This window comes from Chlorocebus sabaeus, chromosome 25, assembly GCF_047675955.1.
Source record: "Chlorocebus sabaeus isolate Y175 chromosome 25, mChlSab1.0.hap1, whole genome shotgun sequence".
NCBI classification, from domain to species: Eukaryota; Metazoa; Chordata; class Mammalia; order Primates; family Cercopithecidae; genus Chlorocebus; species Chlorocebus sabaeus.
In genome coordinates, this window is record NC_132928.1 from 45,226,950 (window position 1) to 45,249,344 (window position 22,395).

Here is a 22,395-nt window from a genome sequence, read left to right on the forward strand (position 1 = left end):
CCATTCTCATCACAGCACATCAAGGGTACATGCTATCAACATGACTTATCACTGTTGAGGTTCATTTTGATCACCTGGCTGAGGTATTGTCTGTCAGGTTTCTCCATTGTAAAGTTCTCAATTTTTCCCAATTTCCATACTGTACTCTTGTAAGGAAGTCATTATGCGCAGTCCACACTTACTAATTGAGTAGTAATGTTCCACCTCCTCAAGGGCAGACTATCTACATAAATGATATGGAATTACTCTGCACAGATTTATCAATTTGTCTGCATGTATTTATTCAATCATTTACATCAGTATGGACTCATGGATATTTATTTTATATTCTGTATAAAGTATATACTTTGTAAGTCTGGGCATACTGGCTCATGTCTATCATCCCAGCACTTTGGGAGGCCGAGGCAGGTGGACTGCTTGAGCTCAAGAGTTCAAGACCAGCCTGGACAACTAGCAAAACCCTGTCTTTACAAAACATACAAAAAATTAGCCAGGCGTAGTGGTATGTGCCTGTGGTTCCAGCTACTCAGGAGGCTGAAGTGGGGGAATTACCCAAGCCTAGGAGGTCGAGGCTGCAGTGAACCAAAATTGCACCACTGCACTCCAGCATGGGCAAATCGGAGTGAGACTCCATCTCAAAAATAAATAAAATAAAAAATAAAGTATATAGTTTGTATTCTCCACTAGATTAATAGTGTAACCTAACACTACATTGCATATTTTGTTGCTCAAATTATTTCAGCTTTGGTCACTAGAGCTTTTCAGGGGGCTCCCATGTCCCTTTGACATATCCCATCATATTGTATGTATGTGTGTACGCACACTTCCTAACTTTCTGACACTACAAGACGCACCAGGAGCCTCTTACATGTTCTCCAGCCCTAGACTCAGACATTTCAAGAAGCCCTAGTTCCTTTTATTGGAGAATGGTATTAGAAACAAGATCTGGATGTGGGGTATGCTTATTGCTACTGGGGTATCATTGCTTCTAGGCCCTCTCAACTGACAGAGCAATAAAATAAGTGTATATATACAGGTATCTATACTTTTGCAACTATATATACATGTATAAATACTTATATCTACACATATATACACGCCTATAAACATATGTATTTACACATGCATGTGCAAATATCTATTAATATTTTTCTATCTGTATCTATATTAAGCTAAGTATCAGTTCATACTGACATCTCCAACTCTAATCTATTGCCACAGGATCATTCTAGCCACCCCCTATTAAATATCTGTAACCTCCCACTCCAACAGTGAGAAACCTGGCTTCAGCATCCAGTAGCCAATATTTAATTTTTCAGTTCAGTACAGGTAGTGTTTTCAGAATTGTTCATTCTTACCTCCACAGTAAAAATTAGTACAGTGCTTATGTATGGTTGCTTTTAGTTTTGGTCTCACCGTCTTCGTTGCTTTCCAAAGTTACTTAGGTTGGCATCTTTCCCTCAATCTTCTTCAGTAAGGTTATTTCACATATTTGTAATACTGTTAGATTCTTTTGTCATAGTCTGTATTCTATACTGAGATCCCCAGGCTTTCATTTTTGTTTGTGTTTTTAATTTATGTATGTTAAATTTCATTCTCTTTGCTATAAAGCTCTATGAATTTTGACAAATGTATAGTAACATGTACCTACCATTATAGTACCATACAGAATAGTTTCACCATCCTAAAAAAAATTCCTCTGTGCTTCACCTACACACCCTTCTTTTTTGTACAAATCTCTGGAAATCACTGATCTGTTTACCGTCTCTACAGTTTTGCCTATTTCAGAATATCATGCAAGTAGAACCATACAGCATGTATCTTTCAGACTGGCTTTTCTCACTTAGCGATATGCACTTATCCGTGTTTTTTCATGGCTTGTTAGCTCATTCCTTCTTATTACTAAGTAATATTCCATTGTCTGGATGTACTACAGTTTGTCGACTCATCTACTGAAGGACACCTTGGTTGCTTCCAGTTTTTGGTGATTATGAATAAAGCTCTTATCAACATTCACATAAAGGTTTTTGTATGGTTATAGTTTTTCCAATCAGTTGGGAAAATACCCTAGGAGCATGATTTCTACACATATGGTAAGATTATATTTAGCATTGTAAGAAATTCAGATCCATTATGTTTAGAAAAAAAAAATTATATTGGCGGGGCACAGTGGCTGACACCTGTAATCCCAGCACTTTGGGAGGCCGAGGCAAGTGGAGGTTGGGAGTTCGAGACCAGCCTGACCAACATGGAGAAACACTGTCTCTACTAAAAATACAGAATCAGCCAGGCATGGTGGCACATCCCTGTAATCCCAGCTACTCGGGAGGCTGAGGCAGGAGAATCATTTGAACCTGGGAGGCGGAGGTTGCGGTGAGCTGAGATCGTGGCATTGCACTCCAGCCTAGACAACAAGAGCGAGATTCCATCTCAAAAACAAAAGTTGTATTTCTATATTTCTATTTATATTAGGCATAAAAACATAAATGATCCTTATGGGGTTTATGTCTGCTTTTATGTTTTATTCACTTCTGTATTTCCTAATGTATGTTTTAAAGCAATTCAAGCAAGTAGTATGTTTACAAACAAAGAAAGGTTAATTTTAAAAGTACAATTAAATAAAGTACAATTATTTAAAGTACAATTAAATAAGAAAATAACAGGAGTAAATCAAATCCATTAGCTATGTGTGGTTTACTTTCTCGCTAGATGGCCATCTCCTGGCCAGCAGAGATTGTTTCATTTGAGCGGAAACATTATGGGCAGTAAAGCATCATTGTGAATCATTAGAATGAGATTCTCCATTCTCTTTGTCTGCAGTTGGTGTTCCCTGCTGTTCCCTTTGGTTTCATTGCATCTCAGACTCAGGAGAAGCAAAGAAACCCTGACTTGTATTTGGAAGACCCTGATCATGTCAGACCCCAGTGCTAATAATGAATCTTCTGCTTTGTTTCTGAGACCAAGCCCTACCTCATATTCCAGTTCCATTCACCAGATTCCTGTCTCATTTTATGCACTCAACTGTAAAAATCCTAAAAGAAGTATTTGCCTAAAATTAAGCAAGCTCTCAAGTTATCCAGTTATAAGCAGAAGTTTGCCAGTAAATGAGACTCTGTTATGTACCATTACACTCAAACAGGAACCAAAAAACTGAGTCATCTCATTACATTTTGGGAAATATTGTTTTCATTATCAGTTGTTTTACTTTTCAAAGAAAGAAGAAATTTGGCATCTGTTATCATACAGAGCATTGAGTAAATAAATTGATCCTGTTATGAACATGAAGCAGGCACTTACAATGGCACCTTCATATACCTATTATAATGTTGACAAGCTAAACAATATTCCTCCTCCCTCCAAGGAAGATATATAAAATTTTTATGCCTCATTATTTATTTCTATCTTTTCTGGATGACAGGAATAAACTCCATTTTCAGAACTACCAAAAACCTTTTAAAAATAAAAATCATAAGGCTGGTGAATCTGTCTGTTAATACTGGCTATTATTTGCTCACAAATGAAGGAAGAAACACTTACCAGAGCCCAGACTCTTGGAAACATATTGGTTGCTTTTGATACTCTCACCTCCGGGGCATAAATTATTAATTTTGGGTGAAGCTACCTCACTGAGTTTGCCAACAGATGAGTGAAACTTATATGCTCTGGTTTTATTTTTAGCATCACATAGGGAATAAGAGAGAAATCTGAACAATCTGCAGAAAGTAACACCACTGTGTTATTGTTCTGGGTACTCTAGTAACAGTGGCCCAGCCTTAAAGGTGGCCCTCTCAATTGTTACTCATTTCCCTCTACTCAGGTGTCACAATGGGGCCACTTGCATATAAAACATGCTCATGTTTTAGTGAGATAAACAAATCCGGTATCTAAAATGACCATGTAGGTCAAACAGGATCACGCTTTGAAGACAGCTTCTTTCCATTTTCTACTTAAATATCAGGGTCCTGCTCTTGGAGAAGAGGCCAGAAATCTAAAGTATTGTTTATGATTGCTGTATTTCCAAAAGTTAAACAGGAAAGTTTCAGGCGATAAACTAGATGCTATCCTTTACTGGACAGGAGGAGGTCAAGAGTAAATATGTTCAACCACTTTTAGATAGCACCCTGCATCTAAGGAAAGCATGTTTAAAAGCAATCACATTTTATAACAATGCTGGGAAAAGGGAAGTCATTATCAACACCCCAGTCTTTAAATTAGACCAGCAGAGGTCTGTTCTATTTTTTCTGTAGTTACAAATACTGCAAACTGGCCAATGTGACTATTGGTAAACCAAAAATTATTGTGCCGACAGGAAAAAAAAAATACAAAACCTAACTAGCTAAATAAACACTTCCTAAATTATTCCATCAGCCTCCCAAACCACTTCATTATGCATGCCATGTCTCCATTCCGGGGCGACACTATTCCTTCTGCTCGAAATCCGTTTCCCAATTTCATCTGCCAATGAAAACCTGGTCTCATTCGAGGCCCTGGTCTCATTCAACAACCTCCATCAGAGACTCATAGTGTGTTTATCTGTTTTTTCTTGAGTTTCCTGAGACTTGCAACTGTGCGCTGTCAATCCTTACACACTTTCAGTGCCTATATTATGCCTAAATGATAGTGAGAGTACACTGAAATAGAAATTGATTCAAGAGATATGTTGTACTGGGACACTAACACTGTGTTCAACTGAATATGGTCAGTTCAGTATTGAGCATGTAAAAGAGAAAAAAAACATTTAAACAGGATTGCAGTTATGTAGTTGCTTCAAAAACCACGGGAATCGTTAATGTCTGTGTATGTTAAGTTGAGATATACTTTAATATCATCCTTTCCTCACAGGAGATTGAAGTGTAATATGAAGATATAACTCTTTCTTCAAGGGAAGTAGGTATTAACTCTTACCTACACGCACAAGCATGCTGTGCCTTCACTTTGTTTCCAGTATAAAATAGCAATGAACAGAAATGAAGCCAGGTGTCCTTTTAACTAGCAATAACAATAATCATTATAATTTGTTGGGCTTTTTGTTTACAAAGCAATTTTGTGTGCATTATTTTATTCTCTCAGTATTCTATTCCCGAATCAGAAACTTTGCTTCTGTTCAACACTTGAAACTTGGAAGACTGATTTAACAAATATCTCATCCTTAGAGAATGAAACTCTACTCCAGCTCTACTCTAAATCAAATTACCACAGTGCCAGAATAATCTCTAAGACCTTGACTGTGCTTGGTTCAAGTAACACAAAAATGCTAGCTGGATATAGGAAGTCTTCCAAGATCGATGAAGGGGTACGATTCTTCTCTCTTATACCTTCTATGCCACAACAAAGAGAAGAGAGAATGACACTGTGAAAACCATTTACTGACTCCTGTGAGTAAGGTTATTCCCTTAAGAAACTAAAATGTTCAGATAGATGGTGCCTGGGATCCTGACGCTATTCCTCTAATTATCTGGAAGAAGTTCAGGCTGATGTCACCATCACATAGGCATGAGAGAATAAGGAGAGAGACTACTGAGTTAGAACCATGAGATCTTTGGGGATGAATCTGATGCTTTAAAATGGTATTTATTAAGCTGTCTAGAAAGGTGTATCTTATTTAAATCAGATACCTAGAATCACCATCTATCTTCACTTCAGTTTGGGGAACACCTCAGTCCTCTAGAGGTCCCCCAAACTATGAAGTACCTCCCTCAAGTCTAGAACTCTCTCTTATAATCCATCCCAGCCTCAGCCTGTGCTCAAATCCAATCTGTCCCTAGAAGGAGAGAGGTGAGAAGAGAAGTAGTACTTCGTATAGCTTGACACTTTGTCTATTAATATCAGTTTCACTCTTGTCGGTTTCCTTTACTTTATTCTCAAAAGTGCTAGGAATGTACAAGTGGCTTGGGAAATTGGGGCTATTCAAAGTCATGGTCTTTTGCATTAGTAGTTCTCTAAAAATAATTACTTGACCTTGCATTTGAGAGTGAGAACTCAAAGGTAAATAGTCATCTCTAAGGTCATCAGGAACAACATTTACACAGAAAAGTCAGTTTGCTGTTATATTAGCGGCTCTACAGAGTCATAGGAAAAGTAAACATAGTACTTATTAAAGAGTTCAAATGGACTTGTAGAGGGTTCCTAAATATGAGAACATCTACAGGGGAATGTATATTACTATAACAAACATTTTGTTAGTGATTGAAAGTTTATAACATTCATTCACAAGCCTTTTATTCCTCACAAGTTATATTCTAACAAATAGAGTAATATGACGACTGTGATCTTGAGCTCTTGGCTTTCCTACTGACCTACAGTGAATGAGTGAATTACAGAATATCCTCTGGTTTATATTTCAGGTTGCCAATCAATCAAATGCTTTGGAAAACACAAGCCCCCTTACAGGGGACTGCTTCAACCACAGCTTATTCTGTGGATCAGGGCCACTTCCCAATTTTCACCAACTGGATGCCACTGCTCCAAAGAGCTCACATGAGCTTCTGAAGCATTTCATCTGATCAGGGATGCCTCCTAATTTCCAAGTCTTCATTTCTGCAGCTGGATGTTAATATGGTGTGGCTCTGTGTTCCCACTAAAATCTCACTTTGAATTGTACTCTCATAACTCCCATGTGTTGTGGGAGGGACCTAGTGGGAGATAATTGAATCGTGGGGGCAGTTTCCCCCATACTGTTCTTGTGGTAGTGAATAAGTCTCATGAGATCTGACAGTTTTATCAAGGACTTCTGCTTTTGCGTCTTCCTCCTTCTCTTTTTGCCTGCTGCCATCCATGTAAGATGGGACTTGCTCTTCCTTGCCTTCTGCCATGATTGTGAGCTTCCCCATCCATGTGGAACTGTAAGTCCAATTAAACCTCCGTCTTATGTAAATTGTCCAGTATTGGGTATGTCTTTGTCAGTGGCGTGAAAATGGACTAATCCAGTAAAGATATCCTGATATGTACTGGAAATTCAATGCACTGGAGATAGGTAAGGAAGCTCTCATAAGCTCCATAGGTAGGGGGGGACGTAGTCATGTCTAAAACTTGATTTCACTCTCCTTTTCTGCTAATGCACATTAAAACATCCTGTTTTGTTTGTTTTAATTTTGTCATATAATTGTTTTCAGGAATTGATGACTGTGAACGGGTGTTTCAAATTAGTCCTCAACTCTATAGATAAGACCGAAATCAAAAGCTCAACCAACCATGTTATATGTCATCAAAGATAAAAGAATCTTTTCATTTATACAAAGATACCTGGAAACAGTGAATCAAAAACCAACGTAGGCTGGGCGTGGTGGCTCATGTCTGTAATCCCAGCACTTTGGGAAACCAAGGCAGGTGGATCACTTGAGGCCAAGAATTCAAGACCAGCCTGGCCAACATAGTGAAACCCTATCTCTACTAAAATTATAAAAATTAGCCGGATGTGGTGGCAGGCGCCTGTAATCCCAGCTACTCAGGAGGCTGAGGCAGGAGAATTGCTTAAACCTGGGAGGCAGAGGTTGCAGTGAGCTGAGATCATGCCATTGTACTCCGGCCTGGGGGATGAGAGTGAGACTCAAAACAAACAAACGAACGAACAAACCAAAACTAATGTAATATGTGTAAAGCTAGGAAATACAAGCAAACAAACAAACAAACAAAAATCCATCATCAAATGGCTTAATATTCTTAAGGGAATATGGGCTGAGAATGACAAATGTTAGTTAAAGAAATAATTTTCCTTATTTAATGTCCTTAATATTTTCCTTAAATGATGTTTTATTGTATAGTAAGAAGGAACACTTAGAAACTAAAATGGGAATGTCCTTTATCTGTCAAAATACTTACTTTAGAAAGGCCAAGGAATCTGAATACTGCCAAGTCTAGGGTAATAAACTTTTAAATCATTTATATGCAAAACTGGTAACCTACATAAAGCAAAGCCCAATGATTCTCGAGGTTCCTTCTAATTGTGTTCTAACAGTCCTAATCTGTTCATCAGACTTCACAGAGGACTAAAAACTGAGGATATATAAGATAAGGAGAAAATGTCATAATTCTACTTGCAGATTCCCAAGTAGTCAATATTGGATTTTTATTATTGTTATCTCCCTTTTTAAAAATCAATTCTAAATCACACAGATAATATACTCATACTTTCTTGAAAAAATTAAAAACCTTAAGTTTAAGGATAAAAATGCCCTTTACCACATGCAATTCTTCTAATCCATTCCCACCAGACCCAACTCCACTAATAAAAGTAACATGAAAATAGCCAAGAATGGCATTTTCTATGCCAGGAAGTGTTCAACGAGGTTACAGGTATATCTTATTTAATTTTCATAACTTCCCACTAAAGTGGCTCCAATTATTCTCCCCATTTTGCAGAGCAGGAAACTGAACCTTTACATTTTTAGGTTCCCCATCAACTCAGGTATCCACTGTTAGTCATTTGGGATACATCCACCCAGTTTTTAATCTATGAATACCTATACATATATGGGTACCCACAGAAAATACAGAGTGTTGCTGTTCTGTTTTATTTTATTTAATAAAACCTTAAATGACATCATGCTATACACATCCATTCCACAATCTGCATGATTTTTTGATGACAGCTCGTAGAATTCTAACTCATTCTTTTTAATTGCTGCCTTGTGTAATATAGCTGTATTATTCGTGTATTGACAAACAGGGAGGTTATTTTCAAATTTTCACTAATCTAAACAATGCTGTAGTGAACAAGTCTTGTGCAAGCTTCCTCATGCACATGGGCAGCTGCTAGGGTGGACAGCAAGATGTGGCAGTGCTGGGTTATGGGTGTGCATGTTTAAACTTTAACAGATGTTGTTAAACTATCCTCCAAAATGTTTACCATTAGTATTTGAACGCCTATTTTCCTATAATCAGGCCAAAATCTGACATTATCAAACTTCAAAATTTTGCCAATCTAACGGGTGAAAACTGGGATCATGTCATAATCTGCCTTTCCCTGATTACAGTAAAAGTCCTCTTAGGCAACATCATCCAAACTGGTAATTAAACAATCCAGTGAATTAAATGTATATATACATTAAACATATGATTTTATTTTAAATTACATGAATGTATATTTCCTCTTTTTAGAGACAGGGTCTTGCTGTCACTCAGGCTAGAGAGCACTGGCATGATCAGAGCTCACTGTAGCCTTGAACTCCTGGGCTCAAGCGATCCTCCTGCCTCAGCCTGCTGAGTTGCTGGGACTATTGGCATGCACCACTAGACAGAGCTAATTCTATTTTTCTTTTATTTTTGTAGAGACAGAGTCTTGCTATGTTGCCCAGGATGACCTCAAAGTCCTGGCCTCAACTGATCCTCCCACTTTGGCCTCCCAAAGTGCTGGAATTATAGGCATGCGCCACCGCACCCAGCCCACTCCCATTTTTTGATGTAGGAACAAGGTTTCTCCTTTCAGCAAGGAACCACTGACAAGGGCTGCACATTCACCTCCTGCATTGACCATATCCTTAATGCTCACCTAAGATCCCTGTTTTGGTTTCTTATATGAAGTGGGAATGTAAAGACCTTGTGAAATAATCTGAGCACAGAATTTAACACCAAGCTTTTAGTAATTTGCCTTCATCAAGACTTTCCAAAGCATTCGATTTAATTTTCACTGAAACAGTTCTTTCCATACTTGTGTTTCATTGGCTTATATATTATTTAACTAAATTACATAATTACAATGGCATTCAACCAGTATGAACCAGTTTGGGAACCAGCAAACCAGCTCTTGGAAAACACACAATTAACTGTGGAGGCAAATGCACAGAGGTGTTCTAGTGAACAGCCTACCAGCCATCCAGGCAAGCATGCTTTGGCTGCGGCCAGTGTCTTTCAGAGAGAGATTGGCAGAGCTGGTTAAGAGGGTATCCACAGTTCTAGTGATACTGAACATATTTTCATATGCTTATCATCCAATATCCCCTCTACTGTAAACCATCTGTTCATTTATCTATTTTTCTAACAGATTATCTTTTTCTCAATTATGTACATGTTCTTTCTAAACCCCAGACATTAATCCTTTGTCTTTTATTTATCATAAAAATTTCCTCCCAGGATTTTGCCTATCTATAAACTACTTTTTGTAGCGATTCTGCTTTACAAAAGTATTCAATTTCAATGTAATGAAAGAAAGCTTTTTCTTCATAGCTTTTGCTTTCCCTCCCTTTGCTTGGGTTGTAAACATATTCTCACATAATTTCTTCTAATATTTTAATACAGCGGTCCCCAACCTTTTTGGCACCAGGAACTGGTTTCATGGAAGATAATTTTTTTCACAGACCAGGGTGAAGGGGCAAAGGGGTGGGGCTTCGGAATGAAACTGTTCCACCCAGATCATCAGGCATTAGTTAAGATTCTCATAAGGAGCATGCAACCTAGATCCCTCACTTGTGCAGTTCACGATAGGGTTTGTTCTCCTACGAGAATCTAATGCCACTGCTGATCTGACAGGAGGCGGAGCTCAGGTGGTAATGTGAGCGATAGGGTGCAGATGCAAATACAGATGAAGCTTCGCTCCCTCACCCGCTTGCCGCTCACCTCCTGCTGTGTGGTCTGGTTTCTAACAGGTCACGGACCAGTACTGGTCCAGGGTCTGAGGCTTGGGGACCCCTGTGTCAATAATTAATAATTTTGTGATTCCCCAGGTTCCAGATGAGGAAATTAAAGTCTGAAAGTTTTCAATATTTGGCCAAAATTATAAAGCTAGAAATGGTGAAGTTAGAGCCCATACTGATATTTATCTATGTATACTCTCCAAGGCAAATGCTACTACTTCACACCACCATCCTTAAGATAGAATTAAAGTCTGAGAGAAGCAAAGTGGAATATACGACATTAAGCAATGATGAAAATTGGGATAATGAGCATCTTCATATTGTGAGTACAGAAATGACTGACATATAAATCATTTATCATCAGCCTCAGAAAACCAACATGATCTTCTCCATCGCATAGGCCTGATGTCAAGTGGCTCAAGAGACTGGAGGTCTGCAGTAATTGTTGAGCAACTACTAGGTGTTAAGAACTGTCAGGTGCTAGACACCTAACTGTAGGCCAAAAAGATAAAGTTCTTAGCCTCATGAGCTTACAGTCCAAAAGAGGAACACATATTGAGCAAATTACGCACAGTTATCCCAAACAGTTGTGTTGAATACTACAAAGAACTTGGATATAATCCAAATGAATAAAGGAGAATCTTAAACAATGAACCAATGATGAGGCCTGCTGTGAGCAAGGAGGGCAGTGCAAGACAGAAACCAAAGGCTCCTGTGGGCACAGATCACCTAGGGAGGGCCTTGAAGCGGACCTTGGAGTCTCAAGAGGCTTTCTTTGACCACTGTCTCTTCTCTTCCTTTTGGCTGCCCCATTTATATTCAAGACACTGGCTCTGTATCACCACCCAAGTCTCATCTTGAATTGTAATCCCCACGTGTAGGGGGAAGGACCTCATGGGAGGTGATTAGATCATGGGGGCAGTTCCCCCATGCCGTTCTCATGACAGTGAGTGAGTTCTCATGAGATCTGATGGTTTTATAAGGGGCTTTTCTGCCCTTCACTATGCATTTCTCTCTCCTGCCACCATGTGAACAAGGATGGGTTTGTTTTCCCTTCTACCATGATTGTAAGTTTCCTGAGGCCTCCCCAGCCATGCAGAACTGTGACTCAATTAAACCTCTTACTTTATAAATTACCCAGTCTCAGATATGTCTTTGTAGCAGCATGAAAACGGACTAATACATCAAATGTTCAGCCATCAACTTGATCTAAATGTATACCTATAGGCCCAACTATGCCTATTCATTCATTCTTCTGTTCATTCAAGTCAACAAAAATATTCTGAACACCTGACATGTCCCAAGCAATGCTGCTGAGCTGCACACCTTCATTTCCATCTCTTCACCAGTTTTCTACATGAATGTTCTACAGTTCCTAAAGCTCTGCTTACTCAAAACCAACCTCTATTTTCACATAGTACCCTGAATTGTGGTAATTTAGGTCACATGCCTGCTATCTGCTATCAGAAAGTGGGTTCCCAAGGGAGGTTTATGTCTGATGTGCTTTTGTGTCTCCCAAATAATCTGACTGCCTAAGAATCTGGTAGTAACAGGTGAAGTTCTGTTACTGCACTTATTACACTGTCGTATGATACATGGCTTAACTTTTTCTTCTGTGTACTATACTTTGAGCTTTTTAAGGATTAACAGGAATAAATAATGAATGAATGGATGGATACCTTATATTTTCCTCAAACACAATCTTCCTGCTGATTTCACCATATCATTATGGTCACTACTTATTCTCACCACGACCAACCCATCATCTTTCCAGCAGGTCTAAATCTTGGCATTACCATTATCTCCCAATTCACTCATCTTCTTTAATATCTAATGAGCTGTCAAATCTTATTGCTTCTACTTTTGCAACCTTATCCAAATCTTTTCTACTCTCCCTGCCAACACCTTGGTTCAGACTTACTGCCTCTTGAAAAAATTATTGTGACTGGTCTCCCATTTTGGCTCCCCAACCAAATCTATATTACATCAGCTGTTGCCACGTAAACTTTCCTGAATTATAATCCCATCCTGCCAATCCCCAGTTTATGAACACTCAAAGCCTCCATTTAATCCACTGCATTAATTTTAGGCCTCTCAGTTGGACATTAAGGCTCTACACATTAGCCCATCTACGTTTTGATTCTAATCTCCCACTGCTCCCCTACTGACACTTACTCCTCTTCTCTGCTATTCTCCAACCAAAAGGACTATGTGCTTTTTATTAAATGTATCTTATGTTTTCCACCTGTTACTTCTGCTTGGGCACTTGTCCCCCATTCTATACTTTGAGGCCCATCGTAAATGTCAGCTTTTTCATGAAGTAGGTCCTGATACCCCAATCGACGAGCTCTCTGCCTCCTTTGAATAGCTGCAGCTCTTTGTGTTTCTTTCTTCAAGTTCAATCTCACCTTGTTTTACTTATAGTCATTCTGTACGTACCTTGTCCACTGCAATACAAGCACCCTGAGGATCAGTGGTTTCCTTATTTATCTATTTCTCTGCAGAGTCTAGTGCAAAGACACTCTCTTTGCAAGAGGCAATCAAGTATTTGTTGAACTGAATGAAATTATACTGTAAGCTCCTTGAGGACTGTGACTTTAAGCACTCTGTGTCTCTCAAAACTTAGTGTTTTGTACATAATAGGTACTAAATGAATACTAAATGAATAAGTATTCATTTAGAAACCTCTCACCAATTAACATAAAGGAAAAAAGAAAGAAACCTGCTTTTAACATCTTTATTCTTTCTTTTTGTTTTGTATGATGATGCCTAACTCTTACAGGTGCTTATCATGTGCTAAGCACTGAACTCAAGCTTACGACTATCATCTCATGTAATACTCACAACAGGACTGTGAGGAACTGTTTTTTCCTCATGTGATGGGTGGGAGGTTTAGAGAAATAAAGAACTTGATCCTACAGTGAGCAAGTGGCAGAGCTGAGCCTGGAACCCTGAGTCCTCTCCATCATGCCATACTTCCTTGGTTGTGTTTGCTGAGCCCCTTCAATGCAATAGTTTGAGTTTAAATAAACTTTTAAAAAACACTTTAACCTGCATCTTAATATCATTCTTTGAAATGTAAGAACTTCTTGACACTTATTTTAAAGAGTGTTTTTTATTTTAAAAAAAACAAAGAATTGTTAAATCTACTTTATCCATCTTCCAATATTAAACTTCAAGTTTAGGAAGCTATTAGTACTTTTTCAAATGATGTGTATGGTCCATACTTGATTATGTACCCCAAAGGATGGAGTAGTTAACAAAGACAACAAATTACCAAATAACTGAACAGTCACTTAATTTTGGAAAACAGTCTAGAAATTTCAGGATCAAAGATAGCTATTTACTCTCCATTCCCCATGCAGACCTTTACACACTTCTCTATTGGGAGCCTGGACTGTGGCTGGCTGGCAGAGCAAAGGGGCAAGGCTTGTCATAGATAATCCACAAATAAATCAGAATGACCAAAAAATTTTCTCTCTTCAAATCTCTATTCAGTCTGCTTCTGACCACAAAGCTAAAAAAGAATACACCAAGCACCAAGTAGTTGAAAGATTGCAAAACTGAGAGAGAAGGAAAAAAGTTATACTGGTCCTAAATACGACGAAAGCACACTGAAAAACCTCGCAAACTATACAAGGTGTTGCTTCTTTGGTTCTAGAGACATAAGCATGTGAAGCAGAGACACACATTAGTAGATTCAAGGAGAAACCACTGCCAGACTACTCACAAGTAGCTCTCTAGCCTCTACAGTAAATATTATTATTAAGGATGAGATTGATAACTCAAGCTGAAACTATATCAAACAAGGACAAACTCTGTTGTTTAGCAAAATAAAGTAGAAAAATGACTACTAATATTTCAATACTCAGGTCTTCGATTTATCCATTCAAAACAAAATAAACACTACGTAGACAGTCTGGTAATATTAACTTTTAGTATTTTGTCATAGCTACTTTCCTGGATTTAAGTGTTAATGTTAAAATACATTATCACTCTAGATATGATGAATCTCTGTGTCTTAAGTGATATTTAAAATCCAAATCCCATTTATGAAGCAAAACTTCAATATCTAGGTATATTTTCATTCCTTGAAAATGATCTAAAATGTTCACTTGTTGATACTTCAGTATTTCAAGTTATAGATCATATGTTCAGAAAAGAATTAGGGAAAAGAATCAGCCTTCAATATTCACAAATGTGTAATGGAAAATGACAGCCCTAAACACTCCTGTGCACTGCTTAATATTTTGCCAAATTCCTCTGCTGTAGCAGAAGTTACTAAAACAAAAACAAAGCACATCATAAAAAAATGAGTTTAAGTCAAGTGAAAGTATTATATGACATTGCAAGCTTCTTAAAAATACATTTTAACTCAATCATGAAAAAAGCAAATATAAGTAATCCAAAAATAAAATATAAACAACAAAAACAATTTTGCTCCAATACAACTGAGTAAATACATATTCTTAACAATTTGTAATCACTTGTAAGAAATCATCTATGTTATAATTAGTTAAATGTTTTTATAGATATGGGATGTTAAGATGGAATGTGTATGCTGATTCCTACTCAAAAAAGGGATTCCTAACTTCCTGTTTCAGATCATCACAATTCTCACATAAACTCAAAACCCACAATATCTTTAATATTGTGAATGTGAAGGACTGACTCTCTGAAGAAAGACTTACCTTGAAGTAAGTTGCTTTTACTTTGAAAATGACCTTCGATTCCTTTGAAAAGCAACTTTGTCAACATTACATGTCTAGAATAATGAAACAACCATTCATCCTGATTTGGATATGCGTTAAAAGAAGTAGAAAAAAAACAAAACTAAAACAATCCTCCCCTCACAAACCTCAATCCTACATCATTATTTTTCCCTTAAATTCAGCTATTTTAAAACACTAATAGTTTTGATATATTTTCCCTGGAGCATTCCCCATCAAGATTAAAGAAGGGCTTATTCAGAGACAAACAGGATACAGGAGTAATGGTGCAGCTTCCAGGCAAGCTATAAATAGCTGCAGCATTTTCAAGAAATCTTGTGCCAGTGTGTAAGTGCAGTTAAAACATGCAGTGCAGATTTTATTACAATGGTGTCACTAAAATTCATTGTTAAGTGAGAAAGTCAATTCTTACCAAGTTTTCTTGGTTCCTGGCTGCTATTTTCTGCTCTTCTTCTGCCCCATTTTTCATGTATTTGACCTCTTCCACTGGTTTGATCCTATACTCATCTGAGTGTCAAAAAAAGAAAACACATTTTATAATTTTTTCCCCAACAGTAGAAAAGTGTCAGTCAGAAAATACCAATAGCGTAATTTGCTAGACTCTTTCACCTGTGGCCTTCATATGTGGTTCATTTGGAATAATCTGGAAGAAGCTTTACCAGGCACATTAGATCTTTTTATGAGGCCCTCTCCTCTGTCTGCTGGAAAAAGCTTAGCATCATGAATGCAGCTAATCAAAGTGTCACTTCTGGTCCTTCCACAGACAGCAAATGTTGCAGAGGAAACAGGATACTCCATCTCTAAAGACTTTTTGAAATGTATGTTACACTAGGACATATCACAGAATTGTCTGACCAGATTCAAGAGAATATGCTTATTTTTCTTCAAGAGAGTATTAGTCCAAAATGCCTGTGCCAGCAATTTTCAGTGATATATTCATTCTTTAATTTCTCTTTTGAAAAAACAGAGTAAGACTAAAGAGTTATATTGATAAATAGAAGCAACTGAAGAATTGAGACTTTTCTTTCTGTGATTCCTATATTAAATTTTAGCAGTCTACAATTATTTCACATTACATATATATATATTGTATATATATGTCATATATATATAATGTATACACTTTAATTCAATCTCTCTGTAAAGTCATATGCATGAAGAGCTATTACACTTAACAGATGAAATGGGTAGGTATATCACTCAAGGCTGGAGAGTATAGTAGGATGTGGATGGGATCTAGCCTCTGCAACAGCCAGAGAGAGAACACAGATCCCAGGATTAATATACATGATAGAACAAACTCAGGAAAACTTGCAGCTTAAGTTCTCCAGAATAGTGATCACTATGATGACATTTCCATCAGATTCCTGTCAACAGGAAATGACTTGAGCACATTAAAGTCAAAAACAAGTGTGACTCTGAATCACTCTTAACCCAACTTGTGGGAAACATCACAGAAATTGTGAAATTAGAAAATATCATCAACCAACAAACTGACGATTGTCTGGCATATGGCATGGAGTAATGTCTAACTATAGGGGCCACCTGAAAGACAGCTGTCTATCACTAAGAGCGTTTATATTTCAGTTCAGAAAGTTGCAATATATTTTCTTATTAACGATGATTAAATAGGTACAAAGACTATATTCTTATATAATTTCTTGTCTTAGTATCTATAACACCACTTTCTAATATAGTAATATAGTTTCAGGTTTCCTCATCATATCAACCCTTAACACACAACTACCAAAGATGTTCGTTATAGTAATATTTCTGCAAGTAATTATGCTGTTCAAACGTTTCTCAAAATTATCATTCTTAAGAATGTAATACATTTGCATGAATCTGAATAAAGACTTCATGTTCACTGCTAAGCCAACTGTCTTTTCCATCTGACAATTTAGAGTTATTATTGATTTTATTTTTTTGTAAAGATATTAGAAAGACTAGTGTGAGGTTCAGTAATGAGCTCTTTAGGAATACCAGGTCCTAAATGTATTAACAAGTTAATCAACAGATTCTGATCCACAATTACAACACACAAGAATTTTACATACCAACGTGGTAATTTGAAGAGACAAAAATGAATGTAAATTAATAATACTGACAAATTTGATGAAGGATTATTTACTGAGAATTTGGAAAAACAATCGTTAATTAAAAAAGAGAAGACACTGACAAATTTGCCCCCAATACAATTACACAGAGATAAAAATAAAAATTTTTTTAAAAAAAAGGTAAAAATGGGTCTCCCTAACTTCAGTTTGGGACATTAATATTTATAAATCCTGGCAGACTGAGAGAATTACTATTAATAATCTTTTTTTTTTTTTTTGACAGAGTTTCATTCTACCGTCCAGGCTGGAGTGCGATAGCACGATCTCGGCTCACTGCAACCTCCGCTTCCCGGGTTCAAGCGATTCTCCTGCCTCAGCCTCTCAACTAGCTGGGATTACAGGTGCCTGCTACCACGCCTGGCTAATTTTTTGTATTTTCAGTAGAGACGGATTTTACCATGTTGGCCAGGGTGGTCTCGAACTCCTGACCTCAGGTGATCCACCCGCCTCGGCCTCCCAAAGTGCTGAGATTATAGGTGTGAGCCATCACGCCCGGCCTACTATTAATAACCTTTAACTGAACTAAATTGTGACTTAATTGTTAATGGTGAGTTTCTAATTATTTAAATACACAGAATACTGATATATATATATACACACACACATACACACACACACACACACATATGTATCACAAGTGGATTCTATGATTTTGTCTGTAGGATGGGGAAGAGGGTAACATTTTCGGACCTAAGGAGAACCTTCGGAAAGACCCAGATGGCCCCTGGTCCATTGCTTGGTGAAGGTTTCTCCTAGGAAGGAGATGCCCTTGCCTTGTCCACAGTCCTCTCTCATCCGCCAAGCCACAGATTAGTGCAGACATACTCTGAGCAGCCTAGCAACATTCAGTCTTCATTTTCTTATCCCTCCAGGGAGCACAACTAAATTGAAGGTAGTGGACAAACTATTACTATTTTTCCAATATGCTTCTCCAATGAAATGGAAAAGCTACCAGCTACACGACTTTCAAAGCAGCATTATTCTAAACACAGGCCATTTTTTAAATCAAGACAGAATCCCCACCAATTTAGACAGAAGATAGGCTTTAACATGTCATTAACAACCCTGGCTGGCTAGCCAACGTGGTGTTAGAGGATACAAAGGAAGAGAAAACAAACAGCCACGACTACAAAGCCAGACCTATCATTATTACTTACACAACACACCGCACAAAATCCATCATGGTGTAAAACAAAAATAGCTGGGCAAGACCCTTCAATAGGCCACAATTTGTACAAAGCAAATATTTAAAAATGGTCTGTCACATTCTCAAAGGCTGGTGCCGGGAAGGAAGATGTCCATCTGGAAACAGACGTCTCATCAGCAAATGCACCACGCATTCCCAAGGCAAGGCAGTCATCAGGAACGTCCTACCTCACCGATCCGCCTCTCAGCGCATGAAGGAAGCATTCTGGATTATGACAGTAAAACAATCACTACCAAAATTCAGTTTTCCTTTTGTTGAAGACATGGGGGATTAATTTGAGATTTTAGGTTCCCTTTATCAGAGCCCACACTGGAGGAAATGTGGACAGCCACTGTTACAGCCAGAGGGTCCTGGCAGCAGAACAGCGGGCCGACTCAAGGAAGAGCAGGGAGACATAGGACCTGTCTTCGTCCGGCTCCCCCCAGCTCCCTTGCACCTGTTCACAATTTTTCTTTTCTTCCTGTTGATCTTGTCAGGTGGCTTATTAAAATGCACATTGGGAACAGTAGGCTGACTCCTGTTCCCTGCATGTAAACAGTTGCAGGCTGTGCTAGTCAAAATAGATGTGGGGTAAAAGCAATGCCTGGGTGATATTTTTAGCATTTTATGCCTCAGATTACATCCAAGAGGGGCTGGGATTGTTTGGTGGCATTGATCAAAAGAAGACTAGGTGAGAAGGTGTCAGAGTAGATTCAAATTTTCAACATTTTAGAAAACTGTAAGATCCCTTCTGATCTCAAACAGTAGTGGGTACAGGCTGCTTCTGCTGTTTTTCCTGCTTCTCCCTTGAACATATATCTATGAACATTTTTAACTTTTTAATAATCCTGACATGCCAAACTCATTACAGCAACCATTTCTCTAGTTGATTCCTTTAAAAGTCAGTTCTATTAATTATAAAGATCTTCTCTCTGCAAAGCTTAGAAGGAACGGGGTGTGGCCCACGAGTTCTAGTTTTGTAGCTAGTGATAAATAGGTCAGAATCTAACATCTTTATTGGGTTGAACACAAGTTTGTTGGAAGGTAATTAAAGAGCAGAGAGGAGTGAAGGCGTCAATCACTTCAGCATAGCTAACTATGGTTTACTTCTACACTGTCCTCATCTGGAAGGTGTACACTCATTACAGTCTGAGTACCTATGTGCTGGGCTCTGTAGTAACCGATGCAGGGATGTGGAGGAGAGGGGCTGGAGGACAGCAGAGAGGGCCCAAGGAAAACCAGCTGTCTTGAGGGGAAGACTAATGCTCTGAGAGCCCATCTTCTACTTGACTGACCACAGATAATGAGGGCTGACTCTAAATTTGGAATAAACTTACACACAAAAATTCAGCTGAAGGACCTCATATACCACTATCAATTCCCTGAGTTGGGCAGTCCCTGAACAATAACTACTGTCCTTACTAGCAGAAAGTGATTTAGTCAGTTCCAATGTAATAGTCATTATTAAGTAACTTTTAGGGTAGTTATAAACTTCCTAACAAGAAGCTTTGGTACACTTAGTATAAAATATTCTCAGTTCCTTCCAGAACTCACTTCAAATTAACCTAATAAAGGCAAACATTTCAAAATAAGATTGCTTGATACATCTTTTTTTTTTTTCTTTTTTTAGACAGTATCTTACCCTGTCACCCAGGTTGGAGTGCAATGGCATGATCACGGCTCACTACAACCTCCATATCCCAGGCTCAAGTGATCCTCCCACCTCAGCATTCTGAGTAGCTGGGACCACAGGTGTGCACCATCCTGCCTGCCTAATTTTTGATTTTTTGTAGAGGCAGGATTTCACCATGTTGGCCAGGCTGGTCTCAAACTCCTGGACTCAAGCAATCCTCCCACCTCAGACTCCCAAAGTGCTGGAATTACAGGTGTAAGCCATCATGCCCGGCCACATTAAATTCTAGTAATCTACAAATATGATGTGTTAAAAGTAACAAGCAGGAAAATTATGTCTTTAGACTTTAAGTTTGTAGAAACTAAACATGAATGGTGTCTGACCACTGTATCTCTACTAGGGGAAGTATAAAGACTGTACATATGTGTACATATCCCTTATGATACTTCACAATCCAAAAATGTTAATGTCACTAAGACAGCAATTCTCATATGCCTTTTGTATCCTTATTCACTACTGAAACCTAATGCTTATTTACATTTAAACCAGAGATAAACAAACCAACAAACAAATAGAGATGAAAAGCCCTGTGGTGATGCTTATTATTGCCTTGGTAGTTGCTACGGTTTGAATGTTGATATTCCTTCCAAAATTCATGTTGAATTTAATTCCCATGATGATGGTATTGAGAGGTGGGGCCTTTGGAAGGTGATGAAGTCATGAGGGTTCCACCCTTATGAACGGGATTACAGCCCCTTGTAAAAGGCCTTGCAGGAGTGAATTTAGCCTGCTTGCCTTCCACCTTCTGCATGTGAAAGCACAAGCAGGCTCTCATCCGATACAAAATGCTGGCACTTTGGTCTTGGACATCCCAGCCTCTAAAGCCGTGAAAAATAAATTTCCATTGTTTGCAAATTACCCAGTGTGTGGTGTTTTGTTACAAAAGCACAAATGAACTAACATGGTGGTGTAAGACTCATCTCAGTGCAGCCTCACTAATAAAGGGTATTATCATTTTGTAAAATATGTAATAAATTGAAGGATGAAAATGGTATCTAATTTTTATTTTTTTTGTTTAATGTTTTAAAATTTACTAGTGACACTGGATAATTTTCCTATGTGTTGATCATTTATTTGTACTTCTTTATTTGTGAAGTGTCTCTTCATATCCTTTGCCTTTTTTTTCTTATTAGAGGTGTGGCATTTTTCTTATTGACTCCTGTGAGCTCCCACAAATCACACCATTTTATGGGTACACTTCTGGCCCAAAAAGTTCTGAACAAAAATACCTCTTGATTTTACTCCAGACATAAAGACGAAAGAAATACCTGCTTTCTGTCCTTGAGTCAAGTGCTGGGCACTGTCGCTTGCTATCCTTTCTGTGTTTCTTCTTTACTTCAACAATATTTGTAAAGCACCTACTGTGTGCCAGAGACAACACTCAGCCCTGGGGTTATGTCTAGGAAAGGAAGCAGTCAGTCCCTGTTCTGAAGGAGTTAATGGTCAGTAGGAGAGGATGTAAGAAAATAGGAAAGCAGTGTGTACAGTTTTTATGGCCATGGAAAGCACATGTGAGGGTGGTGGTTATAAGATTAGAAAGGAGAGACCCCTAACCAAGGTTAGGCAGAGTCTTGGAGGACGTGACATATCTCAGTGGAGTCCTGAGGAACACAGCTCCTACGTGTGGGAAGGAGCTTTTGGGCAAGGGGTCAGTGTGTTCCAAAGCCAAAGGGAACACGGCAAATGGGGGGAATGGCAAGTTGTGCAACATGGCAAACATGTAGAATTCCAGGGGTTAAGACAGGTGTAACAAGAAAAGGCTGAGAGGGCTACGGGAACCGAAGACCTTATACGAGTCTTACTAAGCAGTCAGGCTCCATTCTGAAGGTGATATGGCCTCCCTAGCCAATGTCCAGGCACTGAAGCTGCCATTAATAGGCTAAGCCTCTTTCCTCTGGCCTGTCCTCAAGCATCTCCTCTGGAGAGACTCCTAACCAGCTTAATCCAGGGTTTTCTGCCTCTCTCTGAAAAACGGCAAAGGTGGAATTGATTAATACATCCTGAGATGAACCAGTCTGTTGAGGCAGGTGAGGAAGAACACATGGGGAATACTAGGAAGGAGCCAGAGAAACACACGAGTCTCAAGAGGGCGGAATCCTTA

At 38.4% G+C, this 22,395-nt stretch overlaps 1 protein-coding gene across 1 annotated transcript in view; it reads right to left on the minus strand.

Moving 5' to 3' along the window:
* C25H1orf21 (chromosome 25 C1orf21 homolog) overlaps positions 1-22,395 on the minus strand; it is a 236,971-nt gene that overhangs the window by 99,043 nt on the left and 115,533 nt on the right. The window contains exon 3 of the mRNA XM_007989207.3: positions 15,711-15,805. Coding sequence (XP_007987398.1) covers positions 15,711-15,805 — 95 coding nt within the window. The remainder of the gene's footprint in view (positions 1-15,710; positions 15,806-22,395) is intronic.